This window comes from Lontra canadensis, unplaced genomic scaffold (genome assembly GCF_010015895.1).
Source record: "Lontra canadensis isolate GAN:19392208 unplaced genomic scaffold, GSC_riverotter_1.0 scaffold213, whole genome shotgun sequence".
Classification (NCBI taxonomy): Eukaryota; Metazoa; Chordata; class Mammalia; order Carnivora; family Mustelidae; genus Lontra; species Lontra canadensis.
In genome coordinates this window covers 160,379-175,950 of record NW_022631207.1, presented here as the reverse complement: position 1 = coordinate 175,950, position 15,572 = coordinate 160,379, and the positions used below count along the sequence as shown (strand labels likewise).

At 41.4% G+C, this 15,572-nt stretch overlaps 1 protein-coding gene across 3 annotated transcripts in view; it reads right to left on the bottom strand.

Annotated features, from left to right (window-relative positions):
* The window catches only part of LOC116861945 (A-kinase anchor protein 6), a 416,895-nt gene that overhangs the window by 249,285 nt on the left and 152,038 nt on the right, over positions 1–15,572 (bottom strand). For all 3 annotated transcript variants that reach the window (XM_032848880.1, XM_032848882.1, XM_032848881.1), the window contains exon 4: positions 8,999–10,765. In XM_032848880.1, the coding sequence (XP_032704771.1) occupies positions 8,999–10,765 (1,767 nt within the window). The remainder of the gene's footprint in view (positions 1–8,998; positions 10,766–15,572) is intronic.

Genomic DNA, 15,572 nt, shown 5'->3' with positions numbered 1-15,572 from the left:
TACATATTTCTAAGACTAAGCAGTGCACTAAAAGAAACACATTCAAGTGTGAATGGTGGTAAAGAGTCAACTCATAGTGCTCTCATATTTGGAATCTGAGAATGTCTAGAACAATATTAGAAGGAGAAAGTAGAAGATACTCTTGGGGAAAGAAAAAGAGAAAACAGAGCCAGAAAGTGAAAACTATCTGGTCCAGAAAAAATTAAAGAAAAAGGAATAAGAGAGAAGATGTAGGGAAGAGAAGGAAATCAGGAACAAGAGGAAGACTAGCAACTGAAGGAAAAAGTTATCATAAAGGAAAGGCACATACAAAATGAAATAGCAGTGAAAAACAGTGGAATCCAATTACCTTAAATGCTTCCTACCTGATAAGATGCTCTTAGGAGATTATTATCAACACCTAAGAAGAAAGTACTACTCTACCAACTCCAGGAACACTGGTACATGGGCAAACTAAAAGAAATATCAAAAGTGAGTGAAAAGTGAATTTATGGTAGACCTTGACTATATAGTAGATGGTAAGTTACTCTGGGGATGATTAAAGAAAGACAAAGCTGTATTTCAAATGAGACCTACTCAAATCTCAAATCAAATAAATAATGCCCAGATAAGCCTTTGTAAAAAGAATGACTCCAAGTGTTTTTTATTTAAAGGACAAATCCCAGAAGGTGACTTGGCTTTAGCTATGAAGCTATGTTCTATCTTACAAGAAAGCCTGGGGTGAGATCCTTAAAGGATAAGAGGTAATCACATTGAGATAAAATAAAAGAGAACTCAAAGACCTAAAACTATAAAACTCCTACAAAAACATAGAGGAAAATCTTCATTACATTGAACTTGGCAATGATTTCTTAGATATAACACCAAAAGCATAGGAAACAAAAGGAAAAATAGACAAACGGGACTACATCATACTTAAAACTTTTGTCCCTCAAAATACCCATTCAAGAGAATGAAAAGGCAACCTACAGAATGGGAGAAAATCTTTTCAAATCATATATATGATAAAGGGTTAATATTCAGAATATACAAGCTCCTATAGCTGAACAACAAAACAAATAGCCCAATTAAAAATGGACAAAGAACTTGAATAGATATTCCTCCAGAGATGATATACAAATGACCAACAAATGAAAAGATGCCTCAACATTACTAATCATCAGAGAAATGTAAATCACAACCACAAAGAGATACTATCTCACACCCATTAGGATGGCTACTATTTAAAAAAAATTGTCAGCATGTGGAGAAATTGGAACTCTTGTACACTATTTGTGTGATTATAAATGGAGCAACTGCTATGGGAAATGGTATGGAGGTTCCTCAAAACATTAAAAGTAGAACTACCACGTGATCCAGCAATCCCATTTCTGGATATATAGCCAAAAGAATTGAGAGCTGAGTTTCAAAAGTTTCAAAGACAACACCCATGTTCATAACAGGGCTATTCACAATAGCCAAAAGGTGGAAGCAAGCCAAATACCCATGCACAGATGAACAGAAAAACAAAATATAATATAGACACACAATGGATTATTATCCAGCCTTAAAAAGGAAGATCCTGTCACATGCTACAACATGGATGAACCTTGAGGACATTACGTTATGTGAAATAAACAAGTCCCAAAAAAGCAAATACTGTATAGTTCTACCTACATGAGGTGCCTGAAGTAGTCAAATTCATAGAAACAGAGAGAAGACTGGTGGCTACTAGGACTGGGTGAGGAGGAAAGGGGAGTTTCTGTTTAGTGCATACAGAGTTTCAGATTAGAAAAGGTCGGGAGATCTGTTTCACAACAATGTGAATATACTTCTTTGAGAGAGAGAGCATGTGTGCGTGAGTAGGTATGGGAGGGGCCAGAGGGAGAAAGAGAGAAAGAATATTAAGCAGGCTCCACACCCAGTGTGGAGACCAATGCAGGGCTCGATCTCACAACCCTGAGATCACAACCTGAGCTGAAATCAAGGATCAGACACTTAACAAACTGAGCCACACAGGCACCCCTAACAATGTGACTATACTTAGCACTAATGAACTGTATACTTAAAAACAGTTAAAATGACAAATTTTGCACTATGTGTTTCTTACCACAATGAAAAAAAGAAAAGGAAAGAAAAAGAACTCAGGACAACATGCTATTTCTTTAATGATTGCCATCATCAGCGTGGTATCATTGGTCCATCAACAGACAGTCAAAATGAGGGTAAAAGCTAGGACAGTTTCCATGTGGACCCATTTTACCTCTTGGAAAAAAAAATCAGTGCCAAGTTAATCCCAGGACCAAATCTCTTCTACATTCACATTACTCGTGATGGTACCAACCAGTTCCCAGCAGCAATGGTGGCCACCTTTGTGCTGCTCCATAGACTTGACTGTGATTTTACATAGCCTAGTTACAAAGACTAAGTACCCAGCTGCACTAAATCTGAAATAACTTATGTGCAAAAACATCCTTAGCTGGCACCAAAGAAGTTTTTAAAATCAGGTTATAGATGCCCCAAAGATAAAATGCTCATTAACAGCTGAGTCACTCAATTATAGTGGAGATGCCATAATCTGGTATTTGAAGACACTGGTTGCTAGAGAGAAAAGGGATCAGCTATGTCACATAGCCATCAGCCTGGTACCAATGAGTCCAATCTAACAGAGCAATGTCTTCCGGGATGAGCTTTGAGAACTTATGTGAGCAGGAAGTCTGCAATGTGAGAAGTAGACATTGCACTATATCCCAAAGGACAGATCTCCTGAGATGCTTCCCTGGGGTGGTACCAGGCTACAGTGCATTCTGTCAGCCCCCCTTAGAATCACACAGCTGTTAATCTGGCATCAATAATCACTCTCCTTGGACAAGTGGCTACTCGCTAGGCAGTTCATTTCTATTCAGGTTGTGAGGAAGAAATCACACTATTCATTTACTAATCTAGTAATGGTTTGTAGGTTTCCTAAATAGATTTGACCTGCATATGTGATTATTGTCTAACTTTCCTGGCACTGGAATATATCTTTAGGAGAAAACCAAGTCAGTTCAGGCATCTCAGTTGGAATCCCAGCTCTTACACTAGCAACAGTGTGACCCTGGCCAAGTCATTAGCAATGGAGCCTCAGATCTGTCATCAGTAAAACAAGACCAATAACAAGACCAATAGCTCTTCCATAGGGATGTCATATGGATTAAATTAAAGAACCTGTATCAGAACCTGGCCCATAATAAATGCTGATGAGAAATCATTTCCCTTCCTTCTTCCTTACTCTAGAGCAGGGGTCAGCAAATTTTTTCTGTAACGGATAGTAAATATTTCAGGCTTTGCAAACCATCGATCTCCATCACAACGACTCAATTCTGTCATTGCAGCCCAAAAGCAGCCACTGATGAAGAGTATAGCTGTGTTCCAAGAAAACGTTATTTTAAAAATTAGGCACTCGGCAAGCTATAGTTTGCCAATCCCTATTACTTATACCACATAAGACCCACCCACTAAGTTAATCTTTCATCATTCTGTTTGATTTCATCTGCTCCAGACAGGCCCTCTCCTCCTTTCTTTTCATTTCTTTTACTCTATTTCTTGAATGTTCCACAACAAATGGATCTAGCTCAATGGTTTGACTAATTTTTTCACTTTTAATTTTAGGCCTTGAGAAGTCTGCACTGGAGGTGAACACTCAGACCTGAGATGTTCAATTACTTCATCCACACAACAGGTTGTGGGAAAATCAACCATATTTGAGCAAAACCCCCTTAACTCCCACCGAGATATTGGGAAAGGAACGCCCCTTAGGAACTCATAGAGTTAACAGAGGAATTTTTATTTGAGGAGGAGAATAGGCTGTGACTTATTTCTCAGGTTTAAAAATATTGCTTAATAAATACGTTTGCATTTGCTTGTATATGTGTAAAGAACTTTTTACAGGACATATAAACTAAAACAACAGAAATCACCTTCAATGTGGTGGAGGCCCAAGATGGGGAAAAAGGGAGAGAAAGAGTTTCCCTCTCCCTCTGCGCACCCCCCACTCATGCATGCTCTCTCTTTCTCTCCGAAATTAATAAATCTATATTTTAAAGATTTTATTTATTTATTTGATGGGAGACAGTGAGAGATTACAAGCAGGGGGAGCAGCATAGGCAGAAGGCGAAGCAGGCTCCCTGCTAAGCAGAGAGCCTGATGTGGGACTTGATCCCAGGACCCTGGGATCATGACCGGAGCTGGAAGCAGAGGCTTAACTGACTGAGCCACCCAGGAGCCCTTGGATATTTTTAAACATATATGTTTTTAAGCCATGTGAATACACTATGTGTTCAAAAAAATTAATTCTCCTACAGAATGAAAAAAATTAAAAATTAAAAAGAAATCTTTTCACATTCATAAAACTAGTCCATTATAACAAAGACTCAAATGTGAGGGGAGAGGAATCATGGGAACCTAAAAAGTGTCTCAGACACTTGTCATTCAGGTGTTATCTTAGGGATTCTATCACAGCCCCATAAAGTCCCGAATGTGATAGTGGGCTTTTACATGCCTTCTACCCTGAATTCTGAGAAAAGACAGGAGAACTTGGTACGTGAAGGGAGGAGAAAACACACCACTCTACATTTGGTAGGGGTGGAATCAGAAGCAGGATGTATTCTTCAGTATTTTATAACTTTTTCATATTAGGCCAACATTCTTCCCGTGGAGTTCCACACCCCTTCCCTTCTTGTCTCAGCGTGTGCCATATGTATACATTTTGCCCAGCCACCTCTGTCTCTTTTTCTATTGAGTTTTTTCTTTCTGCCTTCAAATAAGTTTTAATGTTTTTCTAAGTGACACTTTTATTGGATTTTACTTTCAACTCTCACCCTTTGCCTCATACTGCTTTCTCAACCCAATTCCTTGAGCTATGTATGATTCTCTCACTTCTTAATAATCTATAATCCAGCTTCTACCTCCACTCTTTCATTGAGTCCATTTTTCTCTAAGGCCCTCATTGACTATCTCAACCAAATCTAAGGTTGCTTCTTTTTCTTTGTTCTTATTCTTCTCCATTTCCTTTTTTGCAGAGAACAAAGCTAACATCCATCTTAGACCCCTTCTCCCCCATTTACTTAACACCCGAGAATCTTCTCTGTCAAGTGGACCTCTTCCTTACTCCTTCCTCATAACAGCTTGAATCTCAGTTCCCACCTGTCTTGTCTTCTCCATCTGTCCTCACTCTCTCAGAGAATTCATCTGCTCTCAAGACTATCTAGTAGGAAGGGTAAAGCACATGGAGCACATGACTTATTAACTGGTCACCCTAGGAAAAGTGATTTCATCTCTCTGCATTCAGTTTCATCCACTTTAAAACAGGGATTCATTCCCTCATTCTATTAACAATATTTACTGAGCACTTAGTATGTGCCAGGCACTGTTAGAGGTACATTAGAGTCATTAGCAAACTAAACCGATGAATATTCCTTCCCTCACAGAGCTCCCATACCAGCAGGGGGAAACAGTAAACATACTAGAACAATAAACATACCAAACAGAATTATACAAAATGACAGAATACATTGAGAGCTGTAGAAAAAATTAAAAGGGTTCAGGCAATACCCTTTATTTTTTTTAAAGATATATTTATTTTAGAGAGATGAAGGGAGGCGGAGGGGAAAGAGAGAGAACGCTGATCTTATAACCCTGAGATCATGACCTGAGAAGAAACCAAAGGGCAGACACCCAAAGGACTGAGCTACACACGTACCTCATAGGTTACACCTTTAAAAAGGTGGTCAGAGTAGGCTTCCCTAAGAAGTTAATATTCCAGCAAGCTCAGAAGAGGTTAAAAAATTAGAAATGAGAGCATCTGTAAGAGTGTAGGCAGAGGGAATTGACAAAGATCCTAAAGGCATGGGCCTGCCTGGCTTATTCTAGGAACAGCAGAGGCCAGTGGGAAGGCGGGGAAGTGAGCATGAGGAAGAGCTGGTAGAAATCAGGTCAGAGAGGAAGTCAAGGGAACAGTCTATGTAGGGCCTCTGAATGCAACAGGGGCTGTTGTAGGGTTTTGAGCAGAGGGGTGATATGATCTGATCTATGTTTCAAAACGATCATTCTGGCTGCTGTGCTAGAAAGACTATAATAGGAATAGGATGGGAGCAGAGAGACCAGTTAGGAGGCTAGCACCAGAATGGGAACACTGGAAGGGGGAGAGAAGTAGTCCATTTTGGATAATAAAGCCTACCTTGTAGGGCTGTTTGAGAATCCTATGAGAAAATTACTGCAGGTAAAGTGCCTAGTAGATGCCTGATGCAAAGAAGATGTTAAGTAACACCTTCTCTTATTATGTTATACTTGCAGGTAGAATAGGTTCTCTGGGTCACTATAGGTAGATCAAAGCTAGAGTGTGATATCCAAGGTGAACTGACCTGGGGGTAGGCAGCTGCCCCACTGAAGTGATAAAGGAAGGCTGGACTGACCAAGGGGCTTAATCTTCATTTAGCCTTTACTTCATATCCCAACTCCAGGATGGTATTTCCAATTGCCTATGAGACACTTCCTCTTAACAGTTTTATCATATAATCAATATCAATGTACCGATTTTTTAAAGTTAACTGCCTCACCTCTACCTCAAGCCAGCTACCCATCCAAAGACTTTCTTCTATAAAAAGATACACTAGTCCTCAGAGGCTGGACACTTGGCTTCATCCTTGCAGAATAATGGAAACAAAACATGCTACCACTGGAAGCTGGTATTGTGGCCATGATCTGCTTTAAAGATCTCTATTTACAAAAGAAGAAACAAGGCCCAGAATGAAACATGACTAGCCATGGGTCTCTCCAGGCTTTAAGGATGGAGCAAGGATTAGACCCAGTTTTCTGGATCCTGCTTCCTTCAGCAGCCTTCCCCACCCATGCCTGTCGCACATCAGAGCAGTGCCCTAGACTGGCTGCCACAGGCCAGTTACCTCTACCTTGGTCACCATCACAACTGCCATGACCTCCCTCCTGTTACTGTCAACTAACTCTTCCAGAAAGGCTACTGAAGGCTGTGACCTACACTGCTTTCGGTGTGCTGGCTTGGCTCTGAGTTCAAACCCTTACTCTGTAATTACTAGCTGGGGGGCCTAAAGCAAGTTTTCTAACCTTGTTCTGCCTTCACCTCTTCATCTGAAAAAGTCCTACCTCCCCCCAGGACTTAAATAGAATAAGGCATGTGAAGCCCTTATCATGGAGCCAAGCACAAAATTAGAGCCCAAGAAGCATTAGTTATCGTGGATTTTATTCCTTCCCTCAGTCAATGGCAGAGAAGCTGCCAAGGGTGCTGAGAGAACACATTCTAACTGCCTCATACTGGCCTTTGGGCTTTGGAGCAACCAGGTCTCTTCCATGTACGGGAACTTTTGCTGCTCTCCGTTCACAGACCTTCCAGTCAGGACAGCTCTCTGAGTCCCCACCCCCCATAAACATGCCCATTCCCAGATCCACCTGTGTTCTGGTTTATGCTCTTCCTGCCTGAAATAGCCACTGACCTTCTCTCTGTCTTAATCCTGGCATTCCCTTCAAAACTCCACTGAAGGCTTGGCCCTTCACAAGAATTTCCCAGGCAAATCCTGGCTCCACTGACATTTTTTTTTTCCCAATACCATAGTATTTACATGTAGTATATATTGATCACTTCCTTACTGAGACATGGGAGGATTTAGTTAATGGCTTGGGCTCTAGGGCGGGCTGCCTGGTCTCTCTCAGGCTCAGTCTCCTTATCTATACAATGGGGTTAATATTAGGGTTGTTGTGAGAATTGGATAAATTCTTAGTAAAAATAATCATTAATATATGTTACTATTACATATCACCATTAACTTTTCCTTAGTTTTAAACACCTTCAGCCTGTCCATGTGTACTATACTTAACCTAGTGTCTTAAAATCACAGCTTAAATTATGGAGCTCACTCCGGAGCTGAGAAAATTCTCAGATGAGAATTTTCACATCTGTCCTCAAAGACTTCATCTAATAATCCATTCTAAAACTAGAGATTTGGGGTGCCTGGGTGGCTCCATCATTTAAGAGAACGGACTCTTGATCTAGGCCCAGGTCATGATTGAGACCCTCACTGGGCTCAGGGCTGAACGTGGAGCCTGCTTAAGATTCTCTCTCTCCCTCTCCCTCTCTTCCCCTCCCATCTGTCCCCCATCCCATTTCCCCACTCTCATTCTTTCAAAAAAATAAATAAATAAGAGAAAAGTACAGATTTACCCCAAATATCAACTCCCCATCTCAGAGCCCATGGGCAGTACACAGTATAGGCAGCATGGGTTATTAGCCTCAAAAAGGAGAAAGACTGAAAGAAAATAAAGATCCCCCCAAATTAGAAACATCTGATCCATTTCTACAGAGAGTTAACATTGGGACTGGTAAGCTATTCTGGGGTTAGAACAAACAAATAAAAAATCAGTGAGGAGGGACGCCTGGGTGGCTCAGTTGGTTAAGCGGCTGCCTTCGGCTCAGGTCATGATCCCAGCGTCCTGGGATCGAGTCCCACATCGGGCTCCTGGCTTGGCGGGGAGCCTGCTTCTCCCTCTGCCTCTGCCTGCCTCTCTGTCTGCCTGTGCTTGCTCACTCTCTCTCCCTCTGTCTCTGGCAAATAAATAAATAAAATCTTTAAAAAAAAAAAAAATCAGTGAGGATAACTGCAACATTCCATTCACGTATTCCTGAGGTACTGGTGTGTGCACGGCTACTGTTCTACACTATTTTGCATTCCACTCAAAGGGACCCATCATTTGTCAGGAGCCAGGTGAGGTGTGAGCAACATCAACAGAGATTCCCGCACCAAACAGGGACACATCAAGCTAATGCCCAGACAAGACACATACTCTGCCACCATGCAGTGATCATTGTGCTTTATCTTTTCTTCTTTGAGGAATGAGGCTTATCAAACATGGCAATGCTTTTTATAGTGAGGGTGGAGAGGGACTGACCTTTCCCCAGCATCACTTCCAAAGATCAGGTAAGAAATCTTGCAAGTTAAGAAGACCACCTTACCTCTATTTTTTCCCATATGGCTTCATAGTTGTCTTGGTGTTGAATATCTTGCATCAGTTTCTGAATTAAAGCAGACTTTGTGGCAGAATGGCTCTCATTTTTCTCAGAGGATGCAGCTCTCTCTGACTTCTCATCGATGCATTTTTTCATACCAGAGAGAGGCATGCACAACTCCTCGTCAGAAAGAATGTCACTCAAGGGCCCAGACTCCATGCTTTCCCCCAGGGAAGAGGCTATGTCACTGGACGAGCTTGGAGACACTCTGCCTAGCCTCGTGTGCTTCTTCTTGACATGGTACGTTGGATAGATCTCAGAATCCGAGTTCATTTCAGACAGTTCCCAGTCGTCAATATTTTGGATGGTTTCTCCTCTGGGTTTCTGAGGCAGAAGTTTCGTGAGGTTCTCCAACTTCAACGCTAGGACTTCAGTCTGCTTCAGGTGAGAGGGCAGTGCTAGGTACTCATCAGAACCATACCAGGCCTCCACCACCTGGCCATTCCTGGTGACGTGACTTGGGGAGGAGGAGTAACTTTTTTTGCTTTTGTTTTTTGAAAGAAGGGATACTGGAGACGCGACGTTGTCTGAGCCAACAGAGGATTCACTACTTTGAGTAAAAGGCAGAGGACTGGTTGTTTCTGACTGCACTGGCAGTTTGGCATTCCAACTCCTCTGGCGGCATGGCTCGAGGGAGGATGTCGAAACGGAATCTGTTTCTGGCCCCTCTACAGCCTTGGGGGTACCTGAAGGAATTCCATTCGGCACGGCTGAGCTCTTTGTGCTCTCAGCTTGGTTGCCTGAGCCCGCCCCCTGCTTCGGAGTTCGGCATGGGGGCACCTCTACTGGGGCCTTGTGTGGCTTTTTAAGTCGAAGTTTCTCTTTGTGGCAGTCACTAAGCCTTCCCAGGCTGGAGGATATTTCCTTGATGTGACTTTTGACGGTGTTTTCAAGATTCCCCTCCCCCACCTTGTGCAAACACTCATAGGACTGGCTGGCAGCAGAAGGGCTGCTGGGGTAGGAAGACTGTAACACCAGACAAAGCTTGGATCTGTCAGGAGGGTCCACCAGAGAGGGGGTGCTTCTGCTCATCTCGGGCTTGAGATCAGCCAGCTGCTTCTTTCCATCAGTGCCTTTCAGATTATTCTTAAAATTTTCCTCTTTAAGGAAAAGCCCTCTTTTTGGCAATGTGGGCTGCGTGGGAGAGTCCTCATTGTAATTAAAGCAATCTCGGATGGATCGCTTGGGAGTTGCATTTTCACAAGGCTGAGGCTGTTGGTTCCTTGTCTCAGGCTGGGAGGAGGAAATGGCTTCTGGCATCACGGCCTCAGGAGGGGGCTGATCGGCATTTGTCAGAGCTTCCCCGGAAGATGACGTTCCGGGCACTAAGCCTGGTGGCTCCTCGACTGTCAAAGCACTGTCCTCCTCATGTCCGCCTTTGTCATCTGCTGAAAGAGACACTTGAGATGCCTCCTCGCCAACCGCTTTGCCACAGCTGTACGGGTTGGGGTCAGTGGCCACGGAGAGTAACCCAACGCTTCGGATGAGCTCGGGGAACTCCTTTTCCATCTCACTGTAGCTCCAAGAGTCAAAGGGTTTGGTTTTGACCTGGCTAGAGGTCATGTCCCCTAGGCCACCGAGCAAATCCTCACTTGGACTGTAGTCAGACAGTTCGAAAGCAGTAATACCACAATCCAGAGATAAGTAATTTTGAGAGCATTTGATAGTTAACTGTCCTGAGTCATCCACTTCTGTTAGAGAATCAAGCCGGCCCTGAAACAGACAAGGGCAACAGTTTCAGTAAATGCAACATCAATTATACTCAACTGCTGGTCAGATGAAATCTCAGCAGAGGCCACTGTAAAGGTCAAAAATGAAGCAGTCTCCATTGTTTCTGGTTTAACATACAGAAAAGCATACTGATCAATTATATTGCTTTACATAGTGTCTTGTTCTTAAATATTTTGGGACTTTTCTTTAATCTGGAGAATAGAGGCTTGACAGAAACGGTCAAGGTTAAGCGCAAAATATCCACTCTTGACTTAACTTTCCATTTTAAAATAGCTTGTAGTTCATTTAATAAGCATTTCTTATGTGATGCCTTAAGTAATAAAATTCTGGGAACAAAGTAATATTAGAGTAAAATCTCTACGAACTGCTTTGCATATTGCTATCACTCCAGCAGTTACCACAGTGGCTAGCTTATAGAAAATCCTCGATAAATACATTTAAATGGTATAATTAATTACACTAAGTCCGTCATGTTAACTTTTTATTCACAAATCACAGGAAGGTGAACTATTGAATTTGCATACACCACAGAAACATTTCAGGACCAGTTCCCATTTGTACCCACCCTTTTGAAGATAAACACAGGTAATCCTGGAGAAAAGTACTGAATACCAAAACTTACCATTTTAGTCCCTGACCCTCTCTCTGCACGCATTTTTCTCCCCAACTCCCATTTGTGTGTGTTATATACTAACTGCCTCCCTCCCTTGTTATTTATAATTCAAGATAGGCCAGTTTGATTTGAAACCACCCTGTGCTAAAGAATAGCTTTACAAGTAAGTATTTTTAATTTTTAATCTTTAATTATATAATGAAGGCTTCTGTCTCATCACTAATGCAGTTTCTTTTTTTTTAAAGATTCACTTATTTGAGAGGAGGGGGCAGAGGGAGAGAGAGGCCCTCAAGTCAACTCCTCACTGTGCAGGGAGCCCGATGTGGGGCTCGATCCCAGGACTCTGAGATCATGACCTGAGCCGAAATCAAGAGTTGGCTGCTTAACTGACTGAGCCTTCCAGGCACCCCTCATCACTAATGTGGTTTCTAATATCACACAACAGATGAGGAGATTTTTTACTGATGATTTGCTTAAGAAAGAAGGGCCTGGGAATCCTTTTATGCTTACCAGCTAAGAACTGCTTGATCTGATCTAGCCTCTTAGGAGATGAAGAAAGGAAACCGAGAAGTGAAGTGTTATTATATCCCAGACCTCTCTTCTCCTCAAGGAGGAAGCAGATGAGCAAAGTGAAGCCAGAAGTCATGTGGCTGCTGAACCCTGTGTCTTTTCAGCCAGGTTATACCAAGGTCTGGTCACTCTGGGACTTCACACTGGGTTGTTGTTCATTTGTGCATTTTGCTTTTGGAACTATTCTCTCCCATCACACCTTTACCTTGCCTTTATCTCCTACTCCCCTCACTGGCATGCCACAATATCCAGATAAATAATAATAATAAGCCTCATTTAACTTTTCTAAACCTCAGTTTCCTCATGTATAAATGGGGATGGCTGATTATGACTACTGCTTTTTCATTTAATCCTCACAATAACTTTCTTCTGGGATCTGTACAATTTTCCTGTTTTATATAAGAGGAGCCTAAGCTAAAAGAAGGTACATAACTAGCATATGGCCTCACATCTAAGGGCCAAACTGGGCCTTAAAATGAGACTTTATGACCCATAGCCCACACTCTAACATCTGTATTTTAATTTTCTCTGATTTAATTGGATACTATTTTAAACAGATATACCCCCTCCTCCAGTTTGTTCTCTACATTGCCACATTGTAATGAGTAACTTTGGGACACAGTCGGTTAAGCATCCAACCCTTAGTTTTGGCTCAGGTCATGATCTCAGGGTGATGAGATTGAGCCCTGTGTCAGGTTCTATGCTCACGGGGAGTCTGCTTGGAATTCTCTCTCTCCTTCTCCCTTTGCCCCTTTACAGATTGCAAACATGATGCTTTAAGTCTTTTATTAACTTCCTACTGCTGGGTTAAAAACCCAAACCCTTCCAAGAACAGACATGAAGAGGCCTGTCTCAAGCCATACTCCCCTCCCTGGCTGCACCCAACCACAGTGTTCTCCTTTCAGTTTTTGACTATAACGAATTCCTTCTGCCTCAGGGCTTTTGCACATGCTATTTTCCCTCTGTCAAGAAAGCTTACAACATCCCTTAACTTACAACATCCCTTAACTGGTTTAACTCTTATGCGCCCTCAGACTCAGATCAAGCTTCACTTCTTCAAGACTCTAAACTCCCACCTAAGTCAGAATTTTTCCTCTTGTAAGCTCTCATAAAATTATGATGTTTTCCCTTTAAGCATTTAACCTCAATCTGTAAATAAATACTATTGTGATTATTTGATTGATTTGTTGCTCCCATTGGTTTGTAAGCACCACAGGAGTATAAATCACAAAGAAAATTGCTGACTCACTGAACACTTGCAACATTTAGCATGGGGATGTGCATAGAGTAAGCAATCACAGATGTATCTGTTGAATAAATGAATGAATGCATGAATGAGGACATTTTGGAATGTAACTCTATGACTTCGTGTAATTTCTTGCCCTGATTATGTAGTTTTAGTTGACTCTAGTGATTAAAAGCCCAAGTTTGAGAGTCAAATTCTGGCTCTACCAGTAATTAGCCAAGTGACCATGAGCCAGCAGGCTGATGTCACTCAACCTCATTTCCTTCATTTGCAAAAAGCAAATGATAAGCCCTGTCAAGAGCTGTTGTGGGTCTTAAACGAGATAATATATGTAAGACATAAGTCTGGTACGTGAATACGTACTCATGGAATGTTCACTCTTATCACTTATTATATTATTACTTTTACTAATCAAGTTTATTGAGGGGGCAAGTTTCGTCAAAATGAGAGGTATCCCTATGCTTAATTACACTGCACAAAAATGGGAAACCTGTATTAACTGCCAATCTCAGTAAAAATTACCTAAATGGAATTGTGTGGCTTTTACGCTTCAAACCTGGGGCAAAACACTTTAAAGAACAAAGTCAGAAGCCAAAACCACTAAGGAATGAGCCAGCCAAACAAAAGTCACACTTTATGCAATTTTTAAGAGAATAATATGGAAACCCTTATTGAAAAGCAGGTTGTATTTATTTATATTTTTTAATTCGGTTGTCCAGTACTCAGAACTTATTCCCTCACACAGTTAGTATTATAAATGATGGCTTAATTCCCAAGCTATCCCATAAGTTGGTATTAAAAGTTGGTATCTAACTAGGGCATTAAGGAGGCACGTGCTGTGATGAGCACTGGCTGTCATACATAACTAATGAACCGTTGAACACTACATCAAAAACTAATGATGTGCTATATGTTAGCTAACTGCACATAATAAAAAAAAACAATAAATAAATAAATTACTAACTAGTTGAAATTTGTATTATTTTCTATCATTTTTTATCATAAAAGTACAGCACTGCAGCTACTTAAGTAAGGTGAAAGAGGTTTTAAGTCAAACTGTTTCTATGATGAGTAGAGAAAAAGAAATTTGAGAGTTCAGGTAAAAATTAGGCCTCTACAACTGTCAGTCACCTGCTTCTATAGCCCTGGGAAAGAATTTGGTGTCCACTGTGGTGGTCACCAGACCCCTAAGATCAGGAATACTGTTATACTTGAAAATAACTGGGACTCAATAAAAGATACTAGATGAACATATGGTATGAGACTACATTTCAGATAACAGGGTATGTCTAGGTTTTCCTAAATCTTCCCCTGAAGATCCCTTCCCTGGTTAGTCCTTTGGTTGGAAAAGAAAATAACATACTCAAAAATACTGGTGCCCCAAAGGGAACCCTCTCCCATCCTGTTCCCAACAAGGCCAACTATTTCCATGCATGGCTGACTGTCACTCGTGGGGTAACTATTTTTAATAAGACTGCATTTTTAATGTGGAAAAAAATCCCTCCCTGAAAAACAAACAAAGAACAGCACACAGCGTATCCATTTCATATCCTAAGGACCAAATGATAAGCATCCACCCAGGCATTATTTTTTTTTTAAGATTTTATTTATTTATTTGACAGAGAGAGATCACACGTAGACAGAGAGGCAGATAGAGAGAGAAAGAGGGAAGCAGGATCCCCACCAAGCAGAGAGCCCGATGCAGGACTCGATCCCAGGACCCCGAGATCATGACCTGAGCCAAAGGCAGCGGCTTAACCCACTGAGCCACCCAGGCGCCCCTCACCCAGGCATTATTTTTAACACAGGTTGTTATTAACAGAGTTCTTCAAAAGTACTTTTTCTAGATTTCAGTGTGCAGAAGCAATTTTTAAAAAAGAAGTTTCTCTGAAGTATCCCAGAGCAGATGAATAATGAGTTTCATTTCTTAAAATATTGCTTAGTAATACTAATATTTTTAGCCCCGTGGCTTTGCTCTGGACCACTGTCCCAGTCAGTTTTCTAAGGCATGTAAGTAATAGTTTCAGGTGGGCAGAGAGGTGGGGAAGAGTGCATGTTGTTTTTATAGTCCTTTTTTATTTCAGAAATATCACATTTAATTGTGTAGTGCTATTAGCTGTGTCACGGCTGCCTAACAATGTCTCAACACAAATATACCTCAATTTAATATGCTATGAAGCAGTTTCTCAGATGAAGCATGTTTTATGGAGATGGCAATTAATTCACTTTATTGCAGGCTTCAATCTTCTCTGAGACATCAAGGAAACTCTCCCCCACACCCCCAATTTGAAACAAAATTTTTGCTTTGTTCCTCACCGATAATTAACTTAACTGAAGCTCTAGTTCCAAATGTCTTCTTT